General features: G+C 39.6%; 1 protein-coding gene across 11 annotated transcripts in view; it reads right to left on the bottom strand.

The window, feature by feature from the left end:
• The window catches only part of LOC114146801 (protein tyrosine phosphatase receptor type M), a 200,292-nt gene that overhangs the window by 96,222 nt on the left and 89,060 nt on the right, over positions 1-15,010 (bottom strand). For all 11 annotated transcript variants that reach the window (XM_028021174.1, XM_028021173.1, XM_028021175.1 and 8 more), the window contains exons 8-9: positions 4,726-5,034; positions 1,318-1,427 (exon numbers count right to left, since the gene is read on the bottom strand). In XM_028021174.1, coding sequence (XP_027876975.1) covers positions 1,318-1,427; positions 4,726-5,034 — 419 coding nt within the window. The remainder of the gene's footprint in view (positions 1-1,317; positions 1,428-4,725; positions 5,035-15,010) is intronic.

Below are 15,010 nucleotides of genomic sequence, written 5' to 3'. Positions count from 1 at the left end.
TAAATATGAGAAAACCTGACAGATCACCAGTGCAGACCATGTGGCAGGCCCTGAATGCTTTTACCTGCACTCTGAATTTTTCACAAAGACAAACAGCTGAAACATGTTTCTCTAAAAGCAATTACGCGCGCAGCAAACATGCATTCTTTGTTTTCCTGCACTCTGCCGACACGCCGTCCCTGCTATATAACTGCGAGGAAGACACAACACTGCACTGCACACTTGAATAAACATAGGCTTACAGAAAATATTTTATATCTGAGTGACCTGATGGCGAACCTGTCTGTCGGGGAAAGTGGCATACGGAGGAGCACAGTTTACATTTCTTTCACTATTTAATCTGCCGAGCTTGTAAGAGGAGCAGGGCTGTCAGACTGGAGCAAACGGTGACAAGAGGAAAGATTGACCGAGGAGAATCAATCTGTGGGAAAGGCTGGTGGATTACTTCCACCTTAAGTTGGTTAAGGTCAGTGTGTACATATCATACACCGTAAGTTTCTGCTGAGACTAAATTATCCATGAGTAAAGAGGCTCCTGGACAGAGTCTTTCTGTAATGAACTGTGCCGTGTTTAACATGTATTTTAGAAACTGCATTTTCTTTTGAAGTCAGATTAGTCTAGCAGGACAAAAGGATAAAGTTTGTTACTAAGATTCAGAACAAGCCTGTTCCAAAACTACAGTGCATAGAGAAGTATAAGCCTTCTTAAAGAAATTTAAGATATCAGCCAAATTTTAATATCAGCCAAAAATACCACAATACAAAAGGCAGTTTTTGAAATATTTCTTTCATCACAAGAAAGAGAGCAACTCAATTCTATTTGGGCCTATCTTAAAGGACATTTTCCCCACTTGTCCTGTATTCTGCGCTTTGGTTGTTTTGCACTTTAGGTCATTCTCACTTTTTAAGGACATGTCAAAAACCATGAAAGTACAAAATGGTGTCTGGTCAAAGGAGCAAAATCAAGCCGCAAAATAGTTTGTATGGTAAACAAAGAGAATAAAACACGATAATGAACCAAAGTTAATGATAGAAGAATCTGAATCTATCATTACACTAAGCACCACTAGCAGACTGGGATAAATCGGTTCATAAATATTTATATTTCTAACGAAAAGCTCCCTAAAAAAAAATCCTGCTCATTTATTATAGAGTAAGCCAGCAATCAACTTATTTAGCTGGTGCCAATTTACAAAGTTAAAATCCAAACATTGGATTTCAGTATTCTCCAGGAGGCGTTATAATAAAAAAAACTTTTGACAACGGTTTAGCACATGATGAAGTCAGAGTTCGCATTGTATCTTTGGTGTTTTCGTACCTCAAACTGTGTGATGATTCCGTACGTCTGCGCTGGTTCTCTCCACTTCAGGATGATCTTCTCCTCGTAGGGACTCCCCTGGATGGAGTCCAGAGGAACAGCTCCTGGCACTGTGGCGGCAAACACACAGACATGTTTGTTTTTTACAAACCTGGAGGTAAAAATGACATTTTCAAGGTAAAAAATACTTAAGTTGGGTTAAATTTAAGATTTCTGTCTTTAGTTTGTCTAAACTGTAAATAGAATAACTTTATATAGCTTTTCTCCTCCCACTGATTTCAATCTGTCAATAAAAATTCTTCTAAAAATTCATCAGCCTTCTTGTTGTTGACAATATTGGTGTTAGAGATTTTTTGATATTATCATTTTATTTTCTTACTCTAGTTCACATTAAGTCTATAGATCTTTGTGATTTTCTGTTTAAAGTGTTCTCTTCTTTAAATGACCTGGAGGTCACTACTGTCTGTTCAACTTTACGAGAAATAGATAACACTGAGTTTCTCAGACTTTAAACCCTTTTGCAAGAACACCTCCTAATTTAGTAACCACCTGTGAGCAGTCGTATTTTGTTTTCTTGACAGTATTGACCGAGATTTGAACCGGGCTCAGACCTTTGATCAGATATCACATCTGGACCTGGGTTGTTAGATGTTTGGGTTAGAAGCTTTATGACCTCTGTTGTTTTTCCTGACTGCCCCCTTGCCTGTCCTTCTTAGACAATAAAAACAGGAGCCGTTGTAAGGGCAGCCCAGAATGCTCTGTGGATTCCTCGGAGGAAGGGTTCTCAGAGCCTTCTCCCAGGAGTTATTTGTTCTTTCCACCAGCCCTGCACTCTGTGGCCGATAGGCACAGTGATTCTTTAATGTCATTCCCAAGTGTGTAGCCATGTTTTGTATCACTCGGTTTACAAAATGTGGTCCATTGTCACTATACACAGTCTGTGGGATGCCATGTGTTGGGATGATAGTTTTACAAATAGCCTTAGCTACTGTCAAAGCATCTGCATGCTTTGCTGGAACTATTTCAACCCATTTAGAAAAAGCATCAATCATCACCAGACAATATTTATATGGCCCACTTTGTGAAAGTTCAATAAAATCCATGTGCATAGTTTGAAAGGGATAAGATGATTTTGGGAACCTGCCTCGTTTTGGCCTTATGTTTCCCTGAGGATTGTATTTCACACAGACTGGACATGCAGAAGCTTTATGACCTCTGTTGTTTTTCCTGACTGCCCCCTTGCCTGTCCTTCTTAGACAATAAAAACAGGAGCCGTTGTAAGGGCAGCCCAGAATGCTCTGTGGATTCCTCGGAGGAAGGGTTCTCAGAGCCTTCTCCCAGGAGTTCTCAAAGCCTTCTCCTTTTGCAAAAGCTCCACGTAAAATTCATATACGTTGTCTGTGGTTCTTTCTTTTATTTAGGTTCGAAAGGAAAATACCTATCAATTGGAATCAGAGATCCACCAATGAAATATCCAGAAGTTGGAACCATAAATGCATAAGTTAAGAGCATCTACTTTAATTAATCTTTTTTCAATTTATTCATATCTGACTAAGTTGTGGGGAAAATTGCTTACTGGACCAAAGCGTCACAGAACATACAGAACATTTTTCCTCCGTTACTTTCTTCATAGCAGTCCTCCGAAGAAAAAACAACAACATTTGAATTGGTTAAAATCAGAAATGGCAGGTCAGACGTGAGAGAAAACGTAGAACTGGTAGCAGTAAGGTAAAGTCTGATCAGCTCACTTGAAGCAAACAGGGGTATACCTTTCAGATGCCAGAGGAAAGAGAGAGAATTTTAAATATTCACCTGGGTTTATTTTTACTGAAACAATGTGTCAGAGATCTGCCTCTTTAACCCCTCGTGTGAATAGCTTTCATTCTGGAAGTGGGACAGAATGATGAGGAGACATTTTATTTTTCTCCAGGATGTATCTTGAAGAACTCAACAACCACTACACCTTGTCTGTTCACTCTTTCCCACGGGGGCCCAAACAGACAGACACCCAAAGCAGTCAGATAGCAAGAAACAGTTGCCACTTTTAAGTTTTCAAGCTGAGATATCTGAGCCAGACATGACTCTCTTTTCGTCATCTGAGCTTGTTTGTTAGCTATCAGGCGGCCAGCGTTCCTTGAGACTTCAATGGAGTTCATTTCCTGTGTCTGCTGAGGCAACACAGAACCTCTTTCATCTTTGAAGGAGGTGCAGCAGCAACACAACACGCTAGAGTCAAACTGGAGAAAAATATGGTTAAATCATCTCAACAACCCAAACTGCGTAGACGGCTGTTTACTGTGTGGCAATTATTTATTCTTGCTCGTTAAAAAAATTTGTAGGCACGTTTAATGGAAATGGTGAATAATACAGCGGTATCGTTTGTGTAAGTTTGGTGAAAGTTTGGTGAAAGTTTCTTAATTTTAATGGCTTGAAACTAGCAACAATAACACAAACTTACAATTTTAGAAATCATAATTTATAGGTTGTAAAGAATAAATGTGGCTTATACATTCACAAAAACATCTGGATCTAATATAATTGTCAACAAATAAAGAATACCATAAAAATCCACAACCATTGTCTTTGTAGCTGCATAATAGATATTGTTGTATTAACAAAGCAGCCTGGAATGAAACAACTCTGTTATTTCCTATGGCTCTAAGCAAGGCAATACCGTATTATGTATCTGTTGTGTATAATAGGAATGGGATTATCATAAGACAATAATCTTGAGGAAAAGTAGAGTAATTCCAGAATAATGTCTAAAATGGTTTAATTGATATCTAAGTGGATCAATTACTCTTAAGTCCATAAGACTATATGGAGTTCAGTTATACTAATGTCATCTATTATATTTACCTATTGATTTTGAATACTTTAGCAGTAGGTTTTCTTTTCTTTTAGCAAACTTGACCTCCAACCCCTTCAGGCTACATGCTCATTTAGCTAGCCTGCAGTTGGCTGCTTTAAAGACATGGCCATCCAACTGTATGTTTAAATCAGTGCTGGAAAATCAAAGTGACTTCTCAAATATTGGAAAGTTATGATGGAGCCGCCATTTACAACCTTGGTTTACCTGGATGATGGTAACTTGATTTTAAGAGACACATTTTTCATGTTAAAATGGTTTCACTATGTCATAATTTAGCAAAAATATCTTCATAATTCAGGGTTAGTTATCAGTTTATAAAAAGTATGGAACTGAATGGAGATTTATTTAAGCATTATTCATGTGTGCATAATGATGAAAATAAAAAAAAAAAACAGAATGAGAAACATCTTTATTTTTAAAAACAGAGGGAATACTGCTATACAGACTTTTATATTTTAATATAGCTACTAATAGAAGTGCTGCTACCACATGAGTAGTAGTATACTGTTGTATACAGATGATTTTGTTTCACTTACCATCTTCATCCGTCTGAACCTCCAGCTCGGTGCTCTCCTTCACCCCCTCTGGGTTGTGCAGCACCAGCTTGACGCTGAGGTTGGTGAAGGGCGTCAGGTTGTGGATGGTGTGCTGTGGGTCACGGCTCTGGGCTTCATAGCACACCTCCTCCCTGGTCTCCTCCTTGCCAGCCACTCTGGAGCGGTACTGGACGGTCAGGTTGTAGCTGTGGCAGCGGGTCACGTTGTAGCCCAGCGGTTCCCAGCGGATGGTCACCTGTCTGGACTGGATGTCCACAACCTCCAGGCGCCGCGGGCCGTGCATGGGTTCTGGGGAAAAGGGAGAAAGAAAGTAGTGTGAGCATGCACCATGATGACTGATAATAGGAACTAAAAGACAGGGCAGGATGTATCTGAGGAATAAAGCAGGAATAAGATATTAACCAAGAAAAGAGCTTTTATTCATATTAAACATATTATATTTCATCTGTTTGTGATTCGATGCCTCCTGCAACGTTATTAACTTTCAAAGCCGTTGCATTTCTGAAAAGCCTGAGCATTGCCAAATCCCATCACCGTTGCTAACTTGGTCTCACAGAAGCGCCACTCACCAAGACGCCACAGATCTGTTGGTGGAAACCCCCAGCAGGAGGTGTATCATCCCTTCAGAGCCTGCTGGCTGCCCGCTCCTTTTGCCTTTTCCATTCCATTTTCCATCTGGCCCAGTGGCGGTCAGCTATTAGCACCACACTGATACAGAGTCAGCCAGCCTGTCAGTCCAGGCAGGAGACAACACCCGCTGCCATCCTATCACCTCTAATCACATACGCTCCGTGTCTCCTTGCCTTTTCTCTATGGCTTTTCCATTTTTCTCTTCCTTCCTTCTCCTCCATCTCTCTTTTCTTTCCATTCTGTGTTCAGTTATCATCTCATTCCCACCCCCCCGCTACCTCTCCCAGCAGTCCAAGCACTAGGTAATGGGATCAATTTCCATTCCAGGTTAAATTTGCAGTCCATTTCTCTGGAACTTAACACTTTACCACCTATTAGGAAGAGCCAGGGCTCAATTTCCCCGTTCCCCCTAGAGACACAGTCCAGCGATTCAGAGGCACCCACGGCAGCCATGTTTAACATTCTGGAGGTGAGTTTTGAGGATTGGGGAGAAGGCTAGACCGGACTCGAGCTCCAGCCTGCTCCTCGTCTCTACAGGGGCTTTCAATGCGAGCAGTAATCTGCAAACAAGATAGACAGCTTCAACTGTTCCTGCAAAAGGCTTCATTTTCTGAAAGCACCTGTATCAACTGAGAGCCCAGCTGAGGAAAAGTCCCGACGAGCGAAGCCTTTCAACTGAAAGTGCAAGTTGGAAAGACGAGAGCTCCTCATTGAATTAAAGATTGAACACTTGTAGATTTCACAAGGAGAAGACATGATATCTCTTGTGCTTTTATAGAGCAGATGAAATTAGAGGGGAAGGAAACGTTGTTAAAGACAGATCGGGAAGAGATCTGAACACGCAGCGTTATAGAGAACGGAGCATACGGCGAGGAGGTAGATGAAAAGCATCCTTCCCTAAGCAACGCTGCAAGAAATGCTCATATAGATCAGCAAAAAGTGCAACAAAAGGGAGAGAATTTTTACTTTAGAGTTTTATTTATGGATAAAATGTTGACATCAAGTTCCAATTAATAATCAAGTTGTAAATCTGAACTTTAGTTGTGGCATTTAAAGCACAACTAAAGTTGTTATAACCCTTAAACCTCTGCAAATTTTGTCACATCACCGCAAACTTCAATGCATCTCATTGGGATTTTATGTAATAGACTAACACTAAGCAGTGCATAACTGTAAATAGAATGGTGTGAGTATGTAATCAGCTTTTTTAAATCTAATATAAATACAGACCAGTACAGCCAAGTGCCTCCAGAAATAGAAGAGTCAGCCTATACATATTGTAATCTCTTTATAAATCCATCTGTTCTGTAAAGTCCTCAGAAGAAATAAAGATGTGAAAAAGTTAAAAGCAGGTTTAGGTTATGAAACAATATCCCAAACTTTGAACATCTCACATATTCAATGCATTTTCTGGAAAAGGAAATAAATCTGTATGTCAAAACCTTAGACAAGGGCCGCATGATTCCAAGAAAATATTTAATTGCTTAATTTTAATAATTTTATAATGTCCCAACAACTTCTGGCTCTTTAAGCATCTCGTCCACTGCAGAAATACATGTGATGTGAGAAATAAGTTAATGTCAAATACCAAATGTATTTATATTAAAAGCATAAAATATTATATTCTAACAAATACTTTATCAAAGCCGTAATTAACAATTGCGATGCTGCACACACTGATTTTGCAATGGCAATTGTGATTCAGTTCATTGAACAATTTTACTTTGAAGCTTCTCTGGCTAAATTGAGCAAAAACACTATCCTAGGCAACCCAGAGGTGATGCATGGTGGTGGTAGAATCATGGTATGGGAATGCTTTTATGCAGCAAGTGCCCCCACACTGGTGTGAGTCCATGGGAAGAAGGGTGAAGCCAAATAAATACAGGGCAGTTTTGGAACAAAACTTGTTAGAGTTTGGTCAAGGCTTGAGATTTTTCCTTTCAGTGAGAAAACAAACTTAAACATGCAGCGAAAATGATGTTGGAATGACTTAGAGCACACATTTTGAAGAGCTAGAATGGTCTGGCCAAGTTGCAAACCTGAATCCTATTGAGAACCAGATGTGGTAAGACCTGAAAATTGATTCTCAGAGATGCTCTCAATCCAATCTAACTGCTGGAGCTATTTTTCAAAGACAGATTGGCCAAAAGATGTACAAAGCTGGTCAGTCACAAATCGTAAACTGTGCCAATGAATGTAATCATTCCCATTTAATCATACTGAAATATGAAGAGATTTTTCCATAAAACTGGCAATAAGCAAACAGGCCTCTTTGAGTTGATTGCAATGCTGGGCAAAGCCATGCAGAAAATAGAAGTTTAAACCCTTTTATTTGTGGAACTATCTGTTGGCTGCACCCAGTAGGCAACGGTTACACTAAAAGCACAGAAAATTGCAGGGTGGCCAAGCTCAGAAATCAAATTAAACCAGATGCTCTCAAAGTGACAAACGCGCCAAAGTGTGAACCTCAAGCAGACGTGCACAAGCGGCTGACTGGGAGAGTCCAATCCTGGAGCGTTCAGGAAGAATGTCACACTTCCATCATCGTGGAACATCCACAGATTTCGTCCACTGAACTGCAATTCTGGTCAGTGGAGAGATGCCAGAATGGAAAGCACTTCTGCAAAATATAATCATGGATGGAGCTAGCGCTTGTCAAACAAAGAATAAGAAGAATGACATTATATAAATTAGAATTTTTATTAGTTTCTGGAACATTATGTATTTCCTCTCATCCTTAGATGCACAAGTGAAGCAGGTCCTGAAAGTATAACTGCCCATTCTTCAAGCTACTTTTATGATTATTCAACAGTCTTTGTCTGGAGTTTTTGTGGAGAAAAGGCTAATTGTTGGTTGCCCTTGTGGTCCCCTGTAGTGCAAATGCCAGCTGTCTGAGGGAGGCAGTAAAAATGTGAGGATCTGCACCAAGTGCCCGAACACAACGTGCAACCCGTGACTCAGAATGACATCATCTGTTTGCATGAACAACAAGGTGCCCCGGCTGCTTCGGAGAAGGGTCATGGTTACATTTTACAAAAATAGAAAAAAAAAAAAAAGTGGAAAAACAACTCCCCTCCCCTTTTTTCTGCCCTCCTTAATTTGAAATGAATGTGTCACTCTACAGTAGCTCACATCCTTTTTAAATCCCTTTTGTGCAAAAATGCAGCTATTTTCTAATAGGCCCATAACCCTGTGAATGACAACTGATGAGATGAGCCTATTACCCTGGACCACTGTGACTGCTAGTTTAGTTTTATTAACTGAGGAGTAAGAGGCTTTAGTAAGGGAAACTTGCAGACGGAAATCACAACAGAGAATAACAGAACCATCACTGAAAACCCACACCAGTTTTTTTTTTTTTAACCAATTCTCTCAATTCTCAGTGGGTGATATCTCTCTTAAGATATCACCCACTGAAGGCGACATTGGGGTGAAAGTACTGAAAATATGACTCTAATATCTCTCCAGTATGGCAGATATTTCCAGTGGAATAGACTTATAATAATGACTGTGAAAGCATCCCTCGGAGCAGGAAATTACTGGGGTCTATCTTACGCCAGAGCTCCGGCGAGAGCCAGATTGGTATTCCAAGCAGCGGTCAAATTATCACCTGGCCCACACTTGCAGATGTAATTGAATAATTTGAATATGACATTTACATAGGACTATTAGTGATTTTTTTTCCCCATTCGTCATTACAGTGTGACATTTAAAAAATGTTTCTAGAAATTATCAGCATGTTATTGTCCGCTGCTAATTCGATTGTTCCCCTGCTTACATGCATGCGCCAGCAGCAGAGATGATGTGGTTTCATAAAATATAAAACAAAAACAACAAATAACCATGTGTTGCAACCGCCTGTCCTAGTAGGGGCTTCAAATGGGGCACTTAGCCCCTGGGTAGAGCAAGACATTAGTCCTGGATGAAAGGAAACAAATTGGGCATGTCTGGAGCACAGCCACTTTACTGCCAGACAAGTGTGTGTGTATAAGGGGAGCAATGTGTGTTTTCCCAGTGTGTTTACAGCCTTATAGGAGTGAAAGAGTTTCCATATGTGTGCTTAGCAGCGCACGTCTGGTTTCCTCAGCATCTTTCCAGCCGTACATTCAGAGGAGAGAATCACTTATCAGATCTTCCTCAGGCGTTGCTGCGTGCGAATCGTTTGGAAAGCCAGGGATCTTTATCAGATCCGCATCGATTGGGAGCAGAAAAGCCTGGCGCTGGCGTGGGCTTCCATTCCCCGGCTCAGGAAACAGACCCGGGAGGAGGGGGAGAAAAGACGACAATGATTAGAAACCCCAAGCAAGTCAATGCGACTCCAGAGCCTAGTTGCCATCTCATCAAGATGAAATGGTGCTCAGGTTGAGGAGGAGGAGGGAGTGCTTGTTATTTGAAGAAAAAATAAAGAGAAATGCTTTTACTTTCACAGGATGGTACTTAGATGGTCAGATTGCTTACACAGAGATGTCAGCTGAGGTTCTTACTCATACACACAGCTGTTGAAGATAGACCAGAAACAATAAAGATGATATTGGAAATTAAAATTTAGTTTGAAAAATGTTTTCATGTTAAGCGTTCCAGTTTAAGCAGCACTGTCTCTGATTGCCTTCACCTTTCTCTCTCTTTGCTTTCTGTTTGAGCTGGGCGGGCTTGACAGGCTAGCACATTTGTTTGCCTCTTTCTATTACATCTAAAGTGATGTTGCTGCGGACAACTGAGGTAATGACATGGGTTTCACACTTAGGAAATCATTTTCATATCCCAGAAAAGCGGCCAATAATGATAGCTCTTGATAACTGACAATCAAAGCTCCATCAACCTCCTAGAGTGCTTGTCTATGCAATCCTCTGGAGGCGAAGAACGAAGAGGGACAGGACTGACATAGAAGTGGTTGGGTGTGTGAAATAGAGAGAGTCAGTGGTTTCATTTCCCATTGATGCAAATTTTAAGTGATGATTTGAAAAGTGGAAAGTGAAAGAAATGTGAATGCAACACTTTTCCCTGAGGTGATCACTAAAACGAAGCTGTGCAGTGCTGTCACAGACAGAAGTACAGGCTATGCCACTTTTAGTTTTCATTCCTAAAAAATGTCTTAAACATGATGCATATTTGTAAATTTATGGCTCAGATTTAGATGTTTCTAAATTTTATTGTACATAGCAGTCTGAGTCAGTATTTCCGTTAAAATTGCATGCATATATTTATGTAGAAATGCTTTGCAGAGTTTTTTCACCAGGAAATCAGGAGGCGCTGTATCTCGATTAGAAATTGATTCTTTTGTAAAGTGCATTGAGATGACATTTGTTGTGAATTGGTGTTAGAAAAATAAACTGAATTGAATTGACATTCCTGGTTAAATAAAATAGTCAGTGGTAAAGATAAGTTATAAACCAGTTTTTATACTATGTTATCTTTAGAAACTGTGCCAACAAAGATCACATTCGGACAAATAAGACAAATAAAACTAATATTTTAGCTGTCTTCACATGTATCAAATCAAACGAGGCTTTGGGGTTAGAGCATGAACACGTCATAAAGGACAACCTTAAAAGACAATGTATAGGACCTCATGTGTTCCAACATTTACCTCTGCACCTATAATAAAGTCAGAGACAAATGCCTGCACTTGTGACACACATACACCTTGGAGGCGTGGATAATCACAAGGATTTATTGAATGGTGGAGGTTGCTCCTCACTCCATCAAGTCCTTTCTTTATAGGCCTCGTGATGAATGAGACTGCCGGGATGGGTGACGATAAGGGGCAGAGGGGCCAGCAGAGCCCTGGATCAAATTGAAACCACAGAATGAGCGCTGGCACTAGACCTGGCTAGGCTGCCACCGCGTCTGATGAACCCCCTGAAGCTGTAGGAGGTGGAGATGAATGGGTGAATGTCTTCCTTCTCACAGTGCTGAATAGAAATGGAGGCTTAAAGTGTGTGAGAGAAAACAAGCTACGCTCTACCAGCTAAGGTGATGCATGAAGATATCGTTGCGTCATTCTACATCAGTGCTTAGAAAAGTCCCAATGCATCTAATTTGACAATTTTTCTACATTATTTTTTTGCTATATTTGTCATATCAGAGGGTCATATATGGCCAGAATAGGATAGAGAAGCTGCTATGCGTTTTAGCAGCAAGATTTAGTAATTTACAAAACTATACAAAAACACAAAATTTTACCAAGTATTTTTTGGGCTAGTTTCTACTGCAAATATCTTAGTGCAGTTGAAATAAGACGAAACTAATGCACTAATAATTTTAACAGATTGTTGGATGGGGACCTGGCATCACCTATTGCCCTTTCCTAAGTTACTGTAACTCAGAAAAATTTGAGTTGGGATAAATGTTATGTTTTGCAATATCGGGCAATGAAATATTAGTTAAAATTATTGAGAGTATCATTCATTCGGTTGTATACAATATAAGATCTGTGCTGCAGTGTGCAGTTGTTAAGCTCACCATGTAATATTGGTTGGTTTTCAACAGCAGCCTAAGCTATTTATGCAATAAAAGGCTTGTTATATTGAATGGTTAAAAATGTCTATTTCAAACCCTTTCCACCTCTGTCCAGTTATGAGGATACAAATAAACCTACCGGGTGTCTCTGAAGGGGAATTGAGAGTATGGGATCTCTAAACAAAGAAAAATAATTGAACAACCAGTTGAAGGGAAGGGAAGAGTGGAGGAGCCGGTGAAATCAATCGTGCGTTTGGCTTCCGCCGATATGCTGTGCGCTAACTGGGGTCAGCGGGACAGGTAGACTGTGCCTCGTTCTGTTTCACAATCTGTCATAAAACGTGGCCACACACCCATCTGTACACGCAGACCTGGCTTTTTTTTGTTTTGTGTTAAGCTTCCTGAGGGAAATGGGCTGTCGTTCTGAGCTTTCAACAGGAAGAGCACAACTCCTCATTTACAGATGGCGACACAATCTCAACAGGAGCAGCGGGAGGTTACCGAGGTGATTCTTCAACTTCAGCACGTCGCAGATAGCTCGTGCGCCGTTATCATTTGTCGGCAAAAACCTCTGTGTGTCATACTCAACTTGGGGTGTTACCCACAGTGTAAATCAAAGCAAGGCTCTTGACTTTGTGAAATGGTTGCTGCATTTTCCAAGCCTCCTACTTGGAGGATATATGAGATCCGAGATCATGCCATCTAGGTGGGGGGAATAAATCCTACCATTTTTTCTGACAGTCATGTTCTTTTGTCGAGAAGTAGACAAGGAAATGTTCAAGAGCTGGAGTTATTCAACCAGACTGAATGAGTGCTTGTTGGATTCCTGGGAAAGGGAATTGGACATCTATAATTCAGCAAAAGGATGAAGAAAATCTGTGACAAAAATTACAGCAGATAGGCCATGAATAATTAAACATAGAGAATAGAAATCGCTTAAAGACCTCGAGATGAATTTCAGTTCAAATTTGAAAAACATCTGAAAGAAAGGATGGAGCAAAGTTGTTGTTTATTACCCAAATGAAGCTCAAGGGTTGACATTACAAACAACCTCAATGATAATTGCTTATGAGGAGCTGAAAAAGTAGCTTGTGAATAATAAAACAAAAAGTTTATGTGGATGTCACCAGAGCATCATAGGAGTTTATATGTTCTCAAAGTCTCACTTCTTTGCCTTTAGGGGAATATATAGATGGAGTTATGGAGGTGAGGAAAATAATTAGAATGAAACCACTATAAATGCAGAATTTCTCACCGTCGCCTTTTCAATTCTTTTCAACAGCAGTTGTTTGAAGCCATGTCCTTGAGAAGAACACAATTTGTCTTTTGCCGAGCCAATATCATAGAACACAATTCACCATTCTACTTTGGTCTGGCTGTGATAAAAAGACTTTTATTGTGGTTCTCTATAACCTTCCTGCACTCCACAAACTCAATCTACCTTGTTTTCTCTGACTGACAAAAGAACACAAATTCAATGGGGCTCAAACCAAGGCTTCTCATTCACCTTGCAACACACAATTTTTTAAAACCCCACTGGTCACATGACTAGCAGCTATTGTGAATGGCAGACCAGTGTTATCTGAGATGGTAAGGTGAAGTGGCTTTTCGTTCACCACTCAAGGCGAAAATAGTGTTAATGAAGCGTATCCTGGGAAAACAATTACTTTTCCCCGTACAGCCAGAGAAATATATGTACTCAGTCACCTCATTTACAAATGAGTAACTATCATAAAATTAGATGTCAAGAAAACCAGCACTTCAGATGTGCAAAAGCTTCAAAAATCAAGATGAAGAACAGATCATCAGTTTGTCGCTCCCTAGAGAAAATCAAGGTTTTGTTCAGAAATGTAGCTGTCTGCTGGGAAATTCTTCTCTCTTGTCTGGAGGTGAGTTGATCTTTCTGAGTTGTGGGATATTAGGATCTTGAACACAAGCTGAGTTAAAATGAACATGCAGACTAGTGTGTGCTACTGTAGATATTGTACAGGCCGGTAAACATAAAGCGTGATGAGACTGAAAATGAAAGCGATCAGAGAAAGACCATTGCTTTGCATTTCTACCTTTACTTGTGGTGACAAAATTGATTCTAACTCTTCCTGGTACTCAGTAGATGTAAGTAAAGAACATGACACCAGGTTTGAAAGGTTGTAAGGAGTTTCTTTTTTACAGTGGATTCAGCAATTATAGATCCAAACTGAGCCTGGATTACACTGGTCAACAGGCAAAAAGAAAAAAAATTGTCAGGGGTTTTTTAATTGTTTTAGGGTAATTTTGATGTGCTGAATCCAAAAATCCCATTGGTTTCGCTCAATCAGATCAACTTTCTGAACTCTGGGTGCAACATGAGCATCAAAAAGCATTACTTGCTCTCACATATGGATCGGTTTCCTGATAATCTGGGATCAATGAGAGATGAAGACGTAATGTTCAATTTACATGTGCTTACCCTTATCAGTGTTTATTATTCAATTTAAGAAATCCATGTTTGTAACATTTAATTAATACACTCTGTTAGAAAACTTTTTTTTTCTCCTAAAACTTCTTTTGGATGAGAAACATTAATGGAAATGAACTGATAATGTCACAAAAATGTAATCAATTTAGTCAGAAGATCAGATTTCTCTAAATCAAATTAGAATAAGAACCTGACCTGATTGAGAAAAATGGATGTCATTCTTGTATTTAGCGGTGCAAAATATTCCAAAAAATATTTTGTTGTAACCCGGTGTTATAGTCACTGCTCTTTTTGGTCATAAGAAGACCATTATGGTGATTTAGGCATGGGCAAGAATTTTTTAATACATCATTTCGTCAAGAGGTAGATTTAGTTGGTTGTAAAGAGAAGCCTCAATACACAATTATTTATCATCAGGGTACATAACAGTAGAATAATAACTTAGGTGGACTATAAGATCAATGGACCATTTGTGGGTTTTTTATTACTATTTTGTTTTATTTTTTACCTTGCCTGAAAATTTATAGAAATGATATCTAAGTCCTTGAGCTTAATGGAACCCATTCTGCATCAATGATATCATTTTTTATCTTATTCATAAAATAGATTCTTTCTATTATACAGAAACGGTGACCTAATGACAAGGCCCTACAAAACAAGATTGCTTGCTTAGGAAGATAACTTAAGGTTCAACTCTGGGTTTTCAGAGTTACCTCT

This window comes from Xiphophorus couchianus, chromosome 6, assembly GCF_001444195.1.
Source record: "Xiphophorus couchianus chromosome 6, X_couchianus-1.0, whole genome shotgun sequence".
NCBI lineage: Eukaryota > Metazoa > Chordata > Actinopteri > Cyprinodontiformes > Poeciliidae > Xiphophorus > Xiphophorus couchianus.
Note: the sequence above shows the minus strand (reverse complement) of the source record. Positions and strands in the feature narration are given on the sequence as shown.